The sequence below is a fragment of the Geotrypetes seraphini genome, chromosome 2, assembly GCF_902459505.1.
Source record: "Geotrypetes seraphini chromosome 2, aGeoSer1.1, whole genome shotgun sequence".
NCBI classification, from domain to species: domain Eukaryota; kingdom Metazoa; phylum Chordata; class Amphibia; order Gymnophiona; family Dermophiidae; genus Geotrypetes; species Geotrypetes seraphini.
In genome coordinates, this window is record NC_047085.1 from 364,383,623 (window position 1) to 364,399,649 (window position 16,027).

The following is a 16,027-nucleotide window of genomic DNA, read 5'->3' on the forward strand; positions in this document are numbered from 1 at the left end:
CCAAAATTGAAGTGCATACATATCCTGCCCGTATTGTAGTGGGGGGTGGGGGGTAGGGGGTCGCCGGGGCCAGGAGGGCTTGGGCTCACTCCTGGCCAGATCGAGTCGGGGGGGTCGCCGGGGCCAGGAGGGCTTGGGCTCCCTCCTGGCCCGATCGTACTCGACGGGGGGGAGGGGGGGAGCACGATCGCCGGGGCAAGAGGGGAGGAGTTTAGACATAGCATAGTCAGAATTCGAATATGCATATGTAGCTTATGAAATACTTAATCTGCAGTAAATCTGAATTTTATGTTTTTTGGGTAGACGCTGAGATGACAAGAACAAACAGCTGCCAATCAGACAGCAGTGGATTTTTGGAAGACCCACCAGAGCATTTGCCTCAGCAGGTAAGAGTCAACTGCCCTCTGATCAGTCACATGATTGTTTTTGAAGTTTTTGTTCTGGGGGGGGTTTAAAGCGCTTCTCAGCTTTTTTTCTCCCGATTTGAATTCACATTTAGGGCTCCTTTTACGAAGGTGCGCTAGCGGTTTTAGTGCACGGACTGGATTAGCGCGCGCTATAGCACGCACTAGCCGAAAATCTACTCCCTGCTCAAAAGGAGGCAGTAGTGGCTAGCGCGTGTGGCAATTTAGCACGCGCTATTCTGCGCGTTAAGGCCCTAGCGCGGCTTTTTAAAAGGAGCCCTTAGCGTTGTTGTGTTTATTAGCACCTTTTATATATTCTTGGGACACTATGATGTACGGGGCAATAAGCACTTGCCCGGGGCTATAAATGAATCGAAAGGCCGACTGAGCCCGTACTGAAGCCCCTTTATCTTTATTTTCAAGATTTTTTTCTTTATTATATTGGACGCTGGTATCAATTCTCACTAGGAGGTTAAAGCTCTCGTCAATTCTTTTTTGGTTTGATCCTGAAAGAAAGCCATATGAGGAACCAGTCCATTTTTGGATACTTTCCTCCTCCCCAAAATAAACACTTTACCAAGAAACAATTCCTCCTTATAGACTACATACTTCTACAACCATACCAAAGTACGTTTGCTTCAAATATTATAACCACTCAATTTAGGGTTACCATGTTTAATAATGGAGAAACCCAAACGCATAGCCCCACCCCATTCTGCCCCAGCCCTGCCTTGTTCTGCTTCCAACCCAACCTGCTCCACCTCCAGCCCTCCCCCATTCTGCCTCCAATCCCACCCCCAAAAAGCCTCCTCTCTTTTTTCACAACTCCAAGCCGCGTCTGGAGGGCCTCCAGCATGTGTGGTTGTGTGTGATGCCATCCGCACATACTTTCCAGATGTGGTCAGTGCTCGGGGCTTTCCAAAACCCGGACAAACTGTGGGTTTTGGAAAGTCCAGACAGTCCTCTAAAAAGAGGACATGTGCAGATTTTCCCGAACGTCTGTTAATCCTAATACAATTGCTTTCTTTGAGGAACCAAGGCATCCTAGGCATAGAGATAGATACAGTGATATAAACTCCATGCAGCAATCAAACATCCTTTCACCCTATCCGTAGAAGCAAGCTTTCATGGCTTTTTAAAACAAATATCACCTACCAACCTAAGAACTTTCAGATTATCCCCACCCCATCCAGTCATGCTTCTGTCTTTCTGATAGACTTTCCCAAGAGAGCCGTCACTTCCTCTCCTAATCATGGGTTTTCAACCCAGTCTTTGGGACACATCTAGTCAGCCAGGTTTAAGGATAGCCACAATGACTATGAAAGAAATATATTTGCATGCACTATACTATCTCCATTCTGTGCAAATTTATGTCATGAATATTCATTGTGAGTATCCTGGAAACCTGACTGGCTAGTGTGACCTAAGGGCTGGGTTGATAACCCCTATTCTAAAAATATTCTGGGCGATTTTCAGCCAGTGGAGAGCAGTGGGGTGATTGCCCGCCACCAGCGCTAACCCTGGATATTCAATGCTGAGCTGTTTAAAGTGAGGGGCATTGAATATCCAGGTTTTCGCTGGTCAGCTGGTACTTTCCTAGTTAAGCTGATATTCATCACTAACTGGGTATCAGCTAGCACAAAATAATAGGATAGCTATTTATGCGGCCCTATCTCTGCACCAACCTTGCACAGTCAGCACTGAATATTAGAGCATAACTGTGGCCTGCCTCTCAAATGCCTCAGAATACCCCTCAGATAGCTCACAGTTATGCGCTAACTATAAATATTCAGCAGAGAGAACCAGTTATCTCCCACTGAACACTGAGGGATAGCCAGTTATCTGCGATTAAACTGGGCAGCAGCCATTGCTGACTGGTTACATCATTTTGAATATTGGACCCTATAGGTCAACAATTAGCTTCACCTAGAGTTATCAGATAGCTCCAAGTCATGGAGAACTGATTGAAACAGTTTTTTTCAGTGGAAGTAAAACCCAGACTGGTTCAATCTGTCCTCTGTGACCTGGAGCTATCACATGGGTCCAGAGCTGCCAAATTACCCAGTTCCAAGAGGGAGATTTTAGACCAGTCCTGGATTTCTGACAATCTTATCCTGTTGCATTATAGGAGCTGCAGTATTGATTTCATTGGATAGAATCAAAGAAAATAAACACCATACTGTGTTAAATTCCAAACAGGACTGGTCAAAATGTCTCCTTCCACCACTTCTTGACCAAAACATTGACTTCCTATCACTTAGATAATCAAGTTCAAACTTCTAATGATGGTTCATTGGCATACCAGAATATCTGACTGAAATGGTAGACCCCTTTGCTCAAATTATTCACTCTACAGAAGTTACTTGTCTTGAAAGCATACATTACTTGGGCCCCCTTTTATCAAGTTGTGTTAGGGCTTTTTAAAAAAAAAAAATCACAGGTCCTATGAATGTCAGAGCTTTTACCACAGTGACCAGCGATAATAAATCCTAGTGCAACATAATAAAAGGGGACCTTGGTGTTTTCCATTTTTTAGTAGCTTCCCTTTGAAACACCATTCCCCTTTATTTCAGCTTGGTGCTATCAATTCCCAAATCAGACCAAATAGACAGCAGAATGCTTTATTGTTTGGGGTGGCCCAAAATTTCCGCCCAGACTCTACCCAAGCCCCACCCCTGACCCCACTCCCATAATAATGATAGTATTAATTGTAATACCATTTTTCCCCATTCATTTTTTCATATACACACACATAATATAATCTTATTAACAATACATAATGGTTAAACACAAAATTAAACTACACAAAGTACACTGTATGCTTCTCAACAATCATTCCTACCAGAACATATGGCCTCGGTCACACATGCAAAACACAGATAATAACCCCTTTGCAAACACAGGACCACAAACTAAAAGTACTATTATACACAAATGAAACCCTAAGATGCCAAACTCTACATGCATCATAACATCTGAGAAATAGAAAGAAATTAATTTCTTCCTGAACAGTGCAAAATATAGACAGCAGATATAAATTCTCAAAACTGACACATTTCAATCAGTAAATTGAAAATAAAATCATATTTCCTACCTTTGTTGTCTGGTGATCTAATCATCTTTTCCCAATCTCTGGTTGCACTTCTTTTTTTGTCTGTATTCGTGTTTCCATGGCCTTCTTATCCATTTGCTGTTTTTCTCTCCTTCTTCACTTTCTGCCCTACATTCATCTTTGGCGTTAACTTTTAACATTCAGCTTTCTTTCATTTTTCTGCTTTCTTCTCAAAATCTAATTTTCCATGTCTTCCCTTCCCATCTTCTCTCTCTTTCTTCTCCCCTATTCCCATCTATCTCATAAGAAGCATTTCTTCTATCTCTCTTCCCTACCATATCCATTGCTGTGCACCATCTCCTCCCTCTCTTCCTCCTTCCCCTCCATCCCTGTGCACCATCTTCTCCCTCTCTCTCCAGTGATCTGACATTAATCTTCCCCCTTTACACCCTCATATGGTCTGGCATCTTTCTCCTCTTCCATGGTCTGGCATCTCTCTCCTTCCCTCCCTCTTCCCATGGTCTAGCATCTCTCTCCTCTCCTTCCCGCAGTCTGGTGTCTCTTTCTTCTATCCTTCCTTTATCTGGTCTGGCATCTCTCTTTCCCCTTCCAGTGGTCTGAGAACTCTCTCCTTCCATCACCCTTCTCCAGAATCTGACATCTCTCACTTCTTTGAGTCATCCCTCCCAGTGTAATATTTTTCTTTCCCCTCATCTCCACCACTATCATGTCTAACAATTCTCCCTCTTCTTCCTTTCCCCATGTATACCATCTCTCTTTCCCTCCTGCTCCATGCACCTATATACAACAATTTTCTTTTTCTCTTCCCTCCCCCACTGGCAGCACCCCTCTTTCCCTCACTTCCCAGCACCCTATCCATGCATCATCTGTCCTTTCCAACCCCCTCCCAGCCTGAGCAACATCTATTCTTCCCCGCCTTCCCACCTGCCCTCCCATGTCATATCTCTTCCTTTCCAACTATCCTCCTATTCTATACATCTCCCTCTACACCACCCCCAGGTCCACCCTCTCTACCTTTCTCTTTCCGTCTTCCCTTCAAGTATCTCATTCCCCTTTCTTTTACAGCACCCCACGTCCAACTACTCTCTTTTCTATCCCTCCAGACCATTGCCCACTAGTTCCTCCATGTTTCTGGCCCTATAAGTCCTTCCCCTTCACTCTCCACCTGGCATGTCTTTGCAACCCATACCCCATTCTATTTAAAAACAAACAAACAAACAAAAAAACAGTCCTAGGGGCTTCCTGGCCCAGGATGTCCTCCCCCTTCACCTCCGCTCATGTTTTTTGTTACAGATGAATGGTGAATCACAGCCTGCAGCCTTCCTCACCGTGTTCCTTGTGCCATGGTCCGTCTAGGCTGAAAAAGGAAATTGCGTCATTGGGGGTGGAATATGGCACAAGGAACTGGGGAGAGAGGCTGCAGGCTGCATTTCAGAATCAGTGTTGAATGCCTATTCTTACCCCCTCAAACGCCGGCCCTGCAGCTCCGGACTTCCCCACATCTACTCCCCCTCCTCACGGGTCACTATTATTTTAAATGTTATGGCAGCCGCAGTGCTGTATCCACCAGATGAGACTTCTAACCCCGGCCTGCCCTGGAACCCTTCATGCAGAAGCCGCCCGCCTAAGCGGAAACAGGAAGTTGCTACTGCATGAAGAGTTCCAGGACAGGCCTACGGCAAAAGTCTCATCTGGTGGACACTGTGCCTCGGCAGCCGGAACATTTAAAATAATAGCGATTGGGGCGGGGGAGCAGGTATGGGGAAGTCCAGAGCTGATGGTGCCGCAGGGTCCCGCTGGGGGGAGGGAAGGAGGAAGGAAGGAAGAGGAGGAACCAAAGCATCTGCAATATTTGGGGCGGCCATGACCCCTGTGGTCCCCCCCCCTAGTTCCGACGCCTATGCCTACACTTAAATAAATGGATGGGCTTGAATCGGTAGGGTTCAGCAGATTATCTGTATCTTGTGCCTTCCTTATTTTTTTATATGAACTAGGTGTTTTTCCTGTAATGTATTGCAAGACACTCTGGCAATCAAGATGGAACTCCTCCCATATGAGGAAAGACTAAAAAGTTTAGGGTTCTTCAGCTTGGAAAAGAGAAGGCTGAGGGGAGATATGATTGAAGTCTACAAAATCCTGAGTGGAGTAGAATGGGTACAAGTGGATTGATTTTTCAATCTGTCAAAAATTACAAAGACTAGGGGACACTCGTTGAAGTTACAGGGAAATACTTTTAAAACCATTAGGAGGGCATTTTTTTCACTCAGAGAATGTATTGCCAGAGGTTGTGGTAAGAGCAGATAGCATAGCTGGCTTTAAGAAAGGGTTTGGACAATTTCCTGGAGGAAAAGTCCATAGTCTGTTATTGAGAAAGACATGGGGGAAGCCACTGCTTGCCCTGTATCGGTAACATGGAATATTGCTACTCCTTGGGTTTTGGCCAGGTACTTGAGATCTGGATTGTCCACCATGAAAACGGGCTACTGGGCTTGATGGACCATTGGTCTGACCCAGTAAGGCTATTCTTATGTTCTTATGCTATCCAGGACACATGGCCCCACCCTGTTCTGCCTCCAGCCATGCCCCATTCTGCCTCTAGCTCCACCCTATTCCACCTCTAGCCCCACCCCACAAAGCCTTGTCTTTGTTTTTTGACCTCAGGGTCACATCTAGAGGGTTTCCGAGCATGTGCTCAGAGGTCCTCCAGACATGGCCAGGAGGTTGGGGCTTTCCAAAACCTGGACAAATTACGGTACCTATTTTTGGAAGTTTGCTAGGCACCCAGACAGTCCTCTAAAAAGAGGACATGTCCGGGTTTTCCCGGACATCTGGTAACCATATCCATGCATAGGGTGGTCTGTAAAATGTTGAAACAAAGTAAGCTAATCTGGGTAATTTGGCAGCTCTGCAGTCCAAACAATTAATCTTACCTTTCACTGATTTTGTTTTTTCCTCCTGGCTGCACCTTGTTCTCTGTCCCTCTCTTTCTTAAAGCCGCACAGATCTTTCTTTCTCTCAAGATTCAAGTGTAATAAAGGCTTGATATGCAACTCATTAAAGAACTTCTGAGTGATATACAAATAGTAATAAATGGAGGGTAGTGAAAGAAAAGAAATAAAAAGAGAGGGATAGAAGAGGGGAGGAGGGAAGAACATTGGAAATATAATAATCGATAGAAAAGGAGGGCCAAAATGAGTGAAAGAAAGCTCTGTATTCTCTGCAGGCTAATGTCAGGGGATTCATCCATTTATGTTTTCCTCACAGCGCCCTCTACATCTCTGGCTGGCTCACTCCTCCACATTTTGAAATATTTTTGGTTTGGATCAAGTCCCAACTCTCTTGCATAATTTATAAAATGCATCTTTACATGTTTATGATTCCTTTTACTCATGCCCTTTTTATGGTAGTAATAAAATTAGTGGCCTATTGACTGCATAGTAAAATACTTGAAAAAAAAAAAAGTGCATGCATCCAAGGTAGGATAGAGCTCTCCCTGTGCCCTTAATGCTTCTTCTTACAGATACTAATCTCTCCATGAATGACTGAGCGCCATGTCCATCAACTATATATTTCCAATTAAGATTCGTTTGGTATGCACAGGTTTAGCATGATACGTATAATCAATAAGAATGTTATCGTTATAAGGTACTGATTAATCTAATGATGCAATGATACTGATACTACCCTGAAATCCAGCTGTCAATTTATTTTTCTTTCAGAACTCATACCTTCCTGAAACCCTCAATCTTAACTCCAACAGCACTGATAATCAAGCAAAGCTGCCCCGCAGCAGCGATTTCGTATTTTCCTACCAGGACTGCGAGCCTGAATCAGAAGATGCTACATATAGTTCTGCTGTGGCAGACTCTGAACCTGATTTCATCAAGGCCGCTCTAAACACAGTCCAGGACAGCTATGGTGATGGAAAAGATGGCTTGCTTTCAATAACACACGAAGAGGAGCCTGTTCCACTTCTGTCTGGGAACTGCAGAAAAGGTATGGCGCTTGATATGGACCAGCAAGGAAACAGTATCAAAGCAAGAGAACACATCTTGAGCTGCATGGAAACATCAGCAACAGGTGACCACATCAGTGATCTGGATGAGGTTGATACTGTTGCAGCCAAATCAGATTGTTTTGTACCGTTTTACATGGTCCACACAGTCTTCCAAGGAGAGGGACCTCTGAATGAAAAAGGTCAAGCGATGTGCACGAACTTATACCAGCAGAATACTCAGAGCGTTGTGCTGGGAAAGGAAATCAGCCCAGATGTCTACAATGAGGATCTTACATCATTTCCTGTTTTAGGCTCTGTATGGGATATGGATTCACACCACATGGACCAATCATCGGAAAAGATGAACTCAGTTACCCTAATGAAGTTTTCTCCAGTCCAAAATACGTGGATTAATTTGAGTGCTCATACTGAATATGCTAGCGCTCACAGTACTGAAGATGAATACGAGTCTGATTGTTATCAAAGCAAAGAGCCTCCCTGTAGCAGAACAGAATTTTTACAGACTGAATCAAAGGGTCCTATCCAGATTACGGAAACAAGTACTAATTTTTACAAATCTGTCACCATTCAGATGTCGTCAAATCTGGTGTCCGGCTCGCAAAACGCTCCTTTTAGTGAATGTTTCATTAAGGAGAACTCTTATGAATCTGCATTCATGTCATTAAGAAATGGTGAGGATGAAGAGGATGAAGAAGACTTAGCTTTGAGGGTTGGTGAGCAGAAGAAAAGAGTGAAGGATTCCTCCATTCAGACTGACATTATAGGAATGGAAATGGAGAACAACTGTGCCCACTTGAAGGACTTTGTTGCCCCTCAGAGTCATGGGTTTTGTTTCCCTACAAAATCAATGTGCCTTGACACTGGATCTTTAGGGAAATATGAAGCATCTGATAATGCCCAGGATACCTGGTCTCAGAAATACAGTCACTGCTCTCACTGTTCCTGCATTCGTCATTGCTGTGTTTTACATACATGTCCTATAGCTCCTATGCAAAGTACTCCTGTGAACTGCTGCTCTACCTGCACAAACGTTGAGTTTGAACTCTTGCAAACACTGAAACTTCTTCAGGATTCTTTGAAGGTGATTTCTCCAGTAAGTATTAGGGAAGTCCATGGGGAAAATGTTTGTTTATGTCATTTGTGGCTGTGGTTTCCATAGAAACAAATGGGAGAACATTTGCTATTTTTTGTCTATATTGGAGGGAGTAGATGACAGGAAAATGAGACTGCTTTCAGCAACAAAGTCGTTCTTTGTGCTCCTGTCTGTCCAGGCCCATCCCCTCCGTTCCTATTCTTTGCATATGACAGCAGGGGAAGGGCCACAAGGAAAACAGCATCTCTCTGCTTTGCTCTAATCTGTCTGAATCAGTCTCATTTTCTCACCTCTCCAGCACAGGAAAGGAGGAGAGAGTCAGAGAAAAATGGCAGGTAAAGGGCTTAGGGCCAAATTCACAAAGCAAACCGATTGAGTACCGATCGGTTTGCGACCCCTTTACAATCAAATTTCCCTCTGGCCTGATTCACTTACCTCTCCTGTGATCTGCTTTGAATCCATGCATACAAATGAGGTGAAACGCATGCATACTAGGCAGGGATGTGATTCAGAACACCAAATTTCACATTCGACCAGGCTGGCCGATCAACTGAAGAAGTGACTGCTGGGGACCAGTCGAAAACATCCTTCCGCCTGGAAGCCTGCTCTCTGCCCTCTGCTCTGAAATCTCTCCTGCCTGCTCACCCCGAATGCCGCCCTGCTCTGCCCAGCTTCTGTCTCCTGCTTCTCGCCCTGCTCTGACCCGATCTTCCCCCCGAATGCCACCTTGCTCTGCCCAGCTTCTGTCTTCTGCTCCTCGCCCTGCTCTGCCTTGATCTTCCCCGAATCTCTCCTGCCGTATCGCCTTTCTCCTGCCCTTCCCCGTCCTGCAAGCCCATAGTTTTAACCCACAGGTTTAAAGCAGGTTAAAACCACGGGCTCGCAGGGCTAAAAACTAAAGTTTAAAATGTAAAAATAAAATAAAAATTGTTAAAAAATGTCAGGGCTGGGACGGGCATGCACAGACAGCAATCCATGCAGGCAGATAGAGGCATTCCTCCAATCACCCCCATCTGCATATTTTATCTTCTTGAATTCATCGTACCTGCCTGGATCAGGCCCAATCGGGCAGGTTGATGAATCCAGCCCTTAATTAGGGAACAGAGCATTTTTGCTTACCCCTTTCCTCATGTTGTTTACACAAAGAGAGAATCAGAAGAGTGTTGGTGTATGAGGGCAACAGGACAGAAAGAGACGAGTGGCTTAATTAAGTAGAAGTGTAGCTTTCTACTGTGGAGAGAAAAGGAGAAGGTAAATTTGAAGCAGATGGTGCAGAGTAGAGCTATAAGTAAAAAATAAAAGTAGGGATGAACAATAGATCTTCGAAAAATAATGGAAGACCCACTTTGGGTTCCAAGTTTTGGTAGAGTCCTATTGCTAGATCCCGTGGAAGGGCATAATCGAAAGGAACGTCTAAGTCCGTTTTCATCCAAGTCGCAAGTCGTCCAAAGTAAAAAATAGCTTAGGACACATTTTCGAAAAATACATCCAAATTATTTTCCATTTCGAAAATTGTCTAACTATATGTCCTGCTGATCTGATCATCCAAGCTGCTAAATCGTCCATCTTTATACCACATTTTCGTCCAACTTTTCATCCATGTCAAAAATACCTAGAACAAGCCCTGATGGACGTGGGAGGGGTCTGAACACCCAGACATGGCACCTAAATAGTGGGGTACCTTACAGGGCACTGCTGTGAACTTCACAAAAAGGGTGCCATGTTTTCATCTCACTACAGCTCCCTTATAGGGCATGGTGAGCCTCCAAACCACCTCCAGATCCCCTAGATCCACTTATCTACCACCCCAATAGCCCTTATGGCTGCAGAAGTCACTTATATGCTAGTAAAAAAGGGTTTTGGGGGTGTATAGGGGAGTGCACATGTTTTAATATCAATGCAGTGATTACAGGGGCTTATGGGCATGGGTCCACCTCTCTATGGGTCCATAACCCACCCTGAAAGATGCCTCTGTGAAGCACAACTAGGCTTTCCTATGCCAGGCTGCCAGGTGATGATGTTCTGGAGGCACAATTTTCAAGTGTAATTAATATTTTTATGGGGGTGAAGGGGGGGTCAGTGATCACTGGGGTAGTGTGTGAGGGTCTGTACTTTGTATCTGCAGTACTTATCTGGTGACTTTAGATGGGTTTTTGTGACTTAGACCATGTTTTAAATGGTCTAAGTCACAACGTCCAAGTTCTGTCGATCCTGTGCTGTATAACTTTCAGTTATACATGCAGTACGACTAAGTCTAAGCCTGCCCACGTCCCACCCAATCCCGCCCTCGACACTCCTCCTGACACGCCCCGTTTATCTATGGTCGTTCAGCAGCACTATGGAGGCCTAGGTCATTTATAAATACGTCCAAAACCCAGTATGTTTATCTGCACTTGGACATTTTTGACTGATGATTGTCCAAGTGCCGACTTAGGCCGGTTTTTGGATGTTTTTCTCTTTTGATTATGAGCCCCATAGCGTTTTGAATTTTAGATGATGGCATGTGGTAAAACACATCACATTTATAATTCTATCAATTGATTAACACTTCACAGCTAATCCAGACAGATTATTTGGAGGCAGGTGGTTCCTTTCCACAGAAACATGGTGCCGTGTTTGGTCTTCTGAATATTTGTGACTGTTTAGATTCCATTATGGTGATTATTAATAAACCTTTCAGTCTCCTTTTTGGACCTTGATTCTTCAGTGTTTTTAGTTTTTGGTTTTTTTTTTCGAAAGTCTATTATTCAGTCCTACTTTTGTCTTTAAAAGCCCTACTTTTGTCTTCAAATTCAAAACTTTTGGTTTTTGCATACAGGTTCTTTCTTCTAGGGTTTTGTTTTGGTTTTTTTGGGGGGAAGGTATAGAATACAGCTATTACTTGTTTGTCTTGACAATATTATAAACTACACAATGCAGAGATTGTCTGTTATGCCTGTTTTTACATGAACATAAAATAAGCCATTCTTTCTGAGTCTAAACAAAGTTCATCAAATTCAGCATCCTGTCTTCTACAGTGGCCAGTTGAGGTCACAAATTTCCTGCAGTTCCAAAAACAGTAGGTTAAATTTCTCATAGCTCATTTCCAAGGAAAAGTTATAGTTCTCATAAGTCTATCTGGCTAACAATTCTTGGAACATCTCCAGAAACTTGTTGAAACCTATGGAGGTCCATTTACTAGTGCTCATGTGGGTCATTCCCACGTGCTAAGGTCATTTTAACAATGACCATAAATAAACCCTGATTTTCTATTTATTTCATTAATGGTCATGCACCACCCCAGACCTGCCCATTTCAAACATGGCTGGTCAGAGACAATATAGAGTGGCACTAACCAGTTCAATGCCACTGAATATCAGCGGTAGAGCATGTGATTTGAGCAGGCAGGAGCCACTCCTGTCCCCTTAAATTGCTTTGAATATCAGGTAGAATGTATTTATTTACTTATATCATTTGCTATTCCAACAATAAGGCTGAATAAAGCAGAAAGATGGCGCAGAATACAATCATTAAAAGCAATTCAAGGAAAGAAAGAAAATGGATAGAGAAAAAATGGAAGGGGGGAGAGAAGGGCAAGAAGAAATAAATTCAGGAGGTGTTACAAGAGGCATTGCTTCCCAGCACCAGAGGCTGTGCAGAAATCATGCTCAAATGCCAAGTTTTGAATGCATTCTTTAAACTAAGGAATGAGTTCTCAAAATGAATGCAGGAGTGAAGAGAATTCCAGAGGGAAAGGCCAAGGCAAGAAAAATCATAGGACTCTTTTTCAGTGGCGTACCTAGCATATGTGACACCCGGGGCCCATCATTTTTTTGACACCCCCCCATCTGTACGAAAAACATGATTTTTAGTAACAAGCCACATGTCACACATGAGTACCTAGGAAAAGGCAGCATCTTACATACTGCAGTGAGAAGTACAACAGCAATACACCCATTGTAAAACTAAACAAACCAGACTAGTACAGATCAATCCTACACCGTCAATCCTAACAAAAAAACATATCTTTCGAACACACAAAACACTTCCGCCTAGTATGGAATATGTAATCACAAACTAACCCCTCCCTCTTTTACAAAACTGTAGTGTGGATTTTAGCCACGGAGGTAACAGCTCTGATGCTCATAGAATTCTGAGCTGCTACCACCACGGCTGGCGCTAAAAAACACTCCACAGTTTTGTAAAAGGGGGGATAAAATAGAAATACATAGACAAAAGTTAAATTGAACCAGTAAGAAGCTGCACTCTGCATACAGTGCACCACAGAAACAGTGACACGTGTCTCCTAAAGCAATAAATAAATAGAAAATTTTTTTCCAGCTTTGTCTTCTGTGGTTTCTGCTTTCCTCATCTTCTTGTAACTCTCTTCCTTCTATCCACTGTCTGCTGTCTCTCTTCCCCTATATGGCATCTTCTTTCTTTCTATACCCCTTCCAAAAACTGTATGTCTCCCCCTTCCATCTCTTCTTTCACCCCCATTGGTATGGCATCTCTCTCCTCTCCTTCCCTCTCCCAACCTCTCCTCTGCAATCTCTTTCCCTTTCTTCCCTCATTTTCCTTTTCAATTTATTTTCTGCATCTGTCTAGATTACGTTCTTACTACCCTCTCATCAATATCCTTTTTTACTGTCTACTTAAAGCTTGCCACCTCATTCCCTCACCCCTCCAGTGTTTCCCTAACTCAATCCTTTTCTCCCCATCATGTGCCATCCTTTTATTTATCCCCTCCTTCCATCATGTACCCTCTTTCTCCAACCCTTCCATCTAGTACCTTCTCCTCTCTCTGTCCACTTCCATCCAGTGTCTGCTCCCCTCTTTCTCTCCTCCCATTTTCTTCCTGCATTTGCTCCCTTATCTCTCCCATCTGTACTTCCATCCAGCATAGGCTCCCCACTACCATCCAATGTCTGCCCTTTCTCTCACCATCCACCCCTCTTCAATCAGCATCTGCCCCCTTTCTTTCTCTCCAATATCCTTCCCCCCCTTATGTCTCTCCCCTTTCTCTGTACATCAGTTCTATCAGCACCACCCTTCCATACCACCCTGCACCCTTTCTTTCCCTCCACCACTCTTCCATTCCAGCAATCCTGCTCTTTTCTCTCCCTTCATGCAGCAAGGTCCCACTCCGACGTACTTGCTCTGGAGCGGACTCAGCAGCCGCATACTGGAAGGTCCCGCGATGACTCGTCTGCTGGCTCTGCTCCAGAAGAAGTAAGTTACATCAGAGGGTGTGGACCCAGCAGACGCAGGGAGTTGTGGCAAAGTCCCACAAAGACTGCATCTGCCGGGTTCACCCCCTCTGACATAACTTACTTCTTCCGGAGCAGAGCCGGCAGACGAGTCATCGCGGGACCTTCCTGCACCTCAGCGTGGCTGCCGACTCTGCTCCAGAGAAAGTAAGTCAGAGGTAACGTGACCTTTAATTTTTTTCATCAAAAGGGGACATCTATTAATTGACTGTATATCCTTTCTTTCATTTCTTTCTTTCTGCACTCAGGCCCAAAAATTGTCCCTTTCTATTCCCTCCCTCCTTCCTTACCATGTCTTTAGTGCCCACAGTGCCTACTTCCCATGTCCTTAGTGCCCCCAGTGCCTCCGTCCTGTGTTCTTAGTGCCCCCAGTGTCTCCTTCTCATGTCCATAGTGCCCCCAGTGCCTCTATCCTGTGTCCATAGTGCCCCAGTGCCTCCTTCCTGTGTCCATAGTGCCCCCAGTAACTCTTTCCCGTGTCCATAGTGCCCCCAGTGCCCCAGCCCTGTGTCCTTAGTGCCCCCAATGCCTCCGTCCTGTGTCCATAGTGCCCTCATTGCCCCTGTCCTGTGTCCTTAGTGCCTCCTGTGCCTCCGTCCTGTGTCCATAGTGCCCCCAGTGCCTCCGTCCTGTGTCCATATTGCCCCCAATGCCTCCTTCCTTTGTCCATAGTGCCCCCAGTGCCTCCTTCCCATGTCCATAGTGCCCCCAGTGCCCCATCCTGTGTCCTTAGTGCCCCAGTGCCTCCGTCCTGTGTCCATAGTACCCCAGTGCCCCCGTCCTGTGTCCTTAGTGCCCCCAGTGTCCCCGTCCTGTGTCCATAGTGCCCCCAGTGCCTCCGTCCTGTGTCCATAGTGCCCCCAGTGCCTCCGTCCTGTGTCCATAATGCCCCCAGTGCCCCCTTCCTGTGTCCTTAGTGCCCTCAGTGCCTCCTTCTTATGTCCCCCCACTACCTTCCAGATTTTGTTCACCCCCAAAGCCAGCCTGCCTGCCTGCCTACCTATCTCCCTCCTTCCCTGCCACACTAAAACCAGCCAGCTTGCCTGCCTACATCCTGCCCTCCCTGCCGCGGGAAAAAAAAAGGGCCACTCTCCTTCCTTTCCCCTGGTCCGTGCCGCTGCAATCTTACCTCCCCGATGCTGCTGCTATTCGCCGACAAGAAGTCTTTTTTCCGACATCAATTCTGACGACGGAGAGGACGTTCCGGGCCAGCCAATCACTGCCTGGCCCTGGGTGCACCTCCCCAAGCCGTGCACCCAGGGCGGGACTCCCCCCACCCCCCGTTTACTAAGGTGCTATAGGGCTTTACTGCTTCTTTTACTAAGGTGTGCTAGGGCTTTAATGTGCGGAATAGCTCACGCTACATTGCCGTGCGTGCTAGACCTTAACGCCAGCATTGAGCTGGCATTAGTTCTAGAAGCGTAGCACATGGTAATTTCCTGCTTGCGCTAAAAACGCTAGTGCACCTTAGTTAAAGGAGCCCATAGTCATTGGAAATATCCAGGAGGAGGAGTGATTGAGAAGCAAAAGCAAGAAGAGAAGTATGTGTTGAGTGAAGGAGCCTGGAGACTGCAAACAGGCCAGATAAGCAGAGGGGTTAGAATGCAAGGCACGGCACACCAAGATAAGGATTTTGAAGCTGATGTTTTAAATGATTTCACCAAGCAGGAGAGAGAGGCTCCTGCTGGTTTGATCACGTTGTGCGGGTTAAGAGCAGAAGTTCAGTAGTATTTAACCAGTGAATGCCACTGAATAACAGCTCTGACTGGCAACTATTAGTGCCCGGGTATCTGGAGGCAAAGTTAAAGAAGACCTAGAGTTTATTTGGGCATCGCCAGTAATCATTTGTTGATGCCTAGATGGCAGACTGAACATGCTGGACTACGCAAAATGCAGACCTAACTACACCTAATTAGCTGTTGAGGTACAACACTGAATATTGGCTGTAACCAGTTAACTTTCAGGCACAACAAAACACCTGGAAATGTAATGCCGGCTCCTGAATAGGGGCCAGCACTGAATACATGAGTCTAATTTAACTGGTGGCATTCATTGTTTAATTATGGATAAATACTGCCCCCCCACCCCCCACCCCGATCTTCAGACTGTGGGATAAAACTAGTAAACTACTGTGGTCTGCAGCAATACCAGAAATTCAGTGCCGGCTCTGTATCTGGCAACCAGCATTGA

General features: G+C 45.1%; 1 protein-coding gene across 5 annotated transcripts in view; it reads left to right on the forward strand.

The window, feature by feature from the left end:
- The window catches only part of ITPRID1 (ITPR interacting domain containing 1), a 219,089-nt gene that overhangs the window by 179,660 nt on the left and 23,402 nt on the right, over nt 1–16,027 (forward strand). For all 5 annotated transcript variants that reach the window (XM_033930566.1, XM_033930567.1, XM_033930570.1 and 2 more), the window contains 2 exons: nt 304–386; nt 7,197–8,588. In XM_033930566.1, the coding sequence (XP_033786457.1) occupies nt 304–386; nt 7,197–8,588 (1,475 nt within the window). The remainder of the gene's footprint in view (nt 1–303; nt 387–7,196; nt 8,589–16,027) is intronic.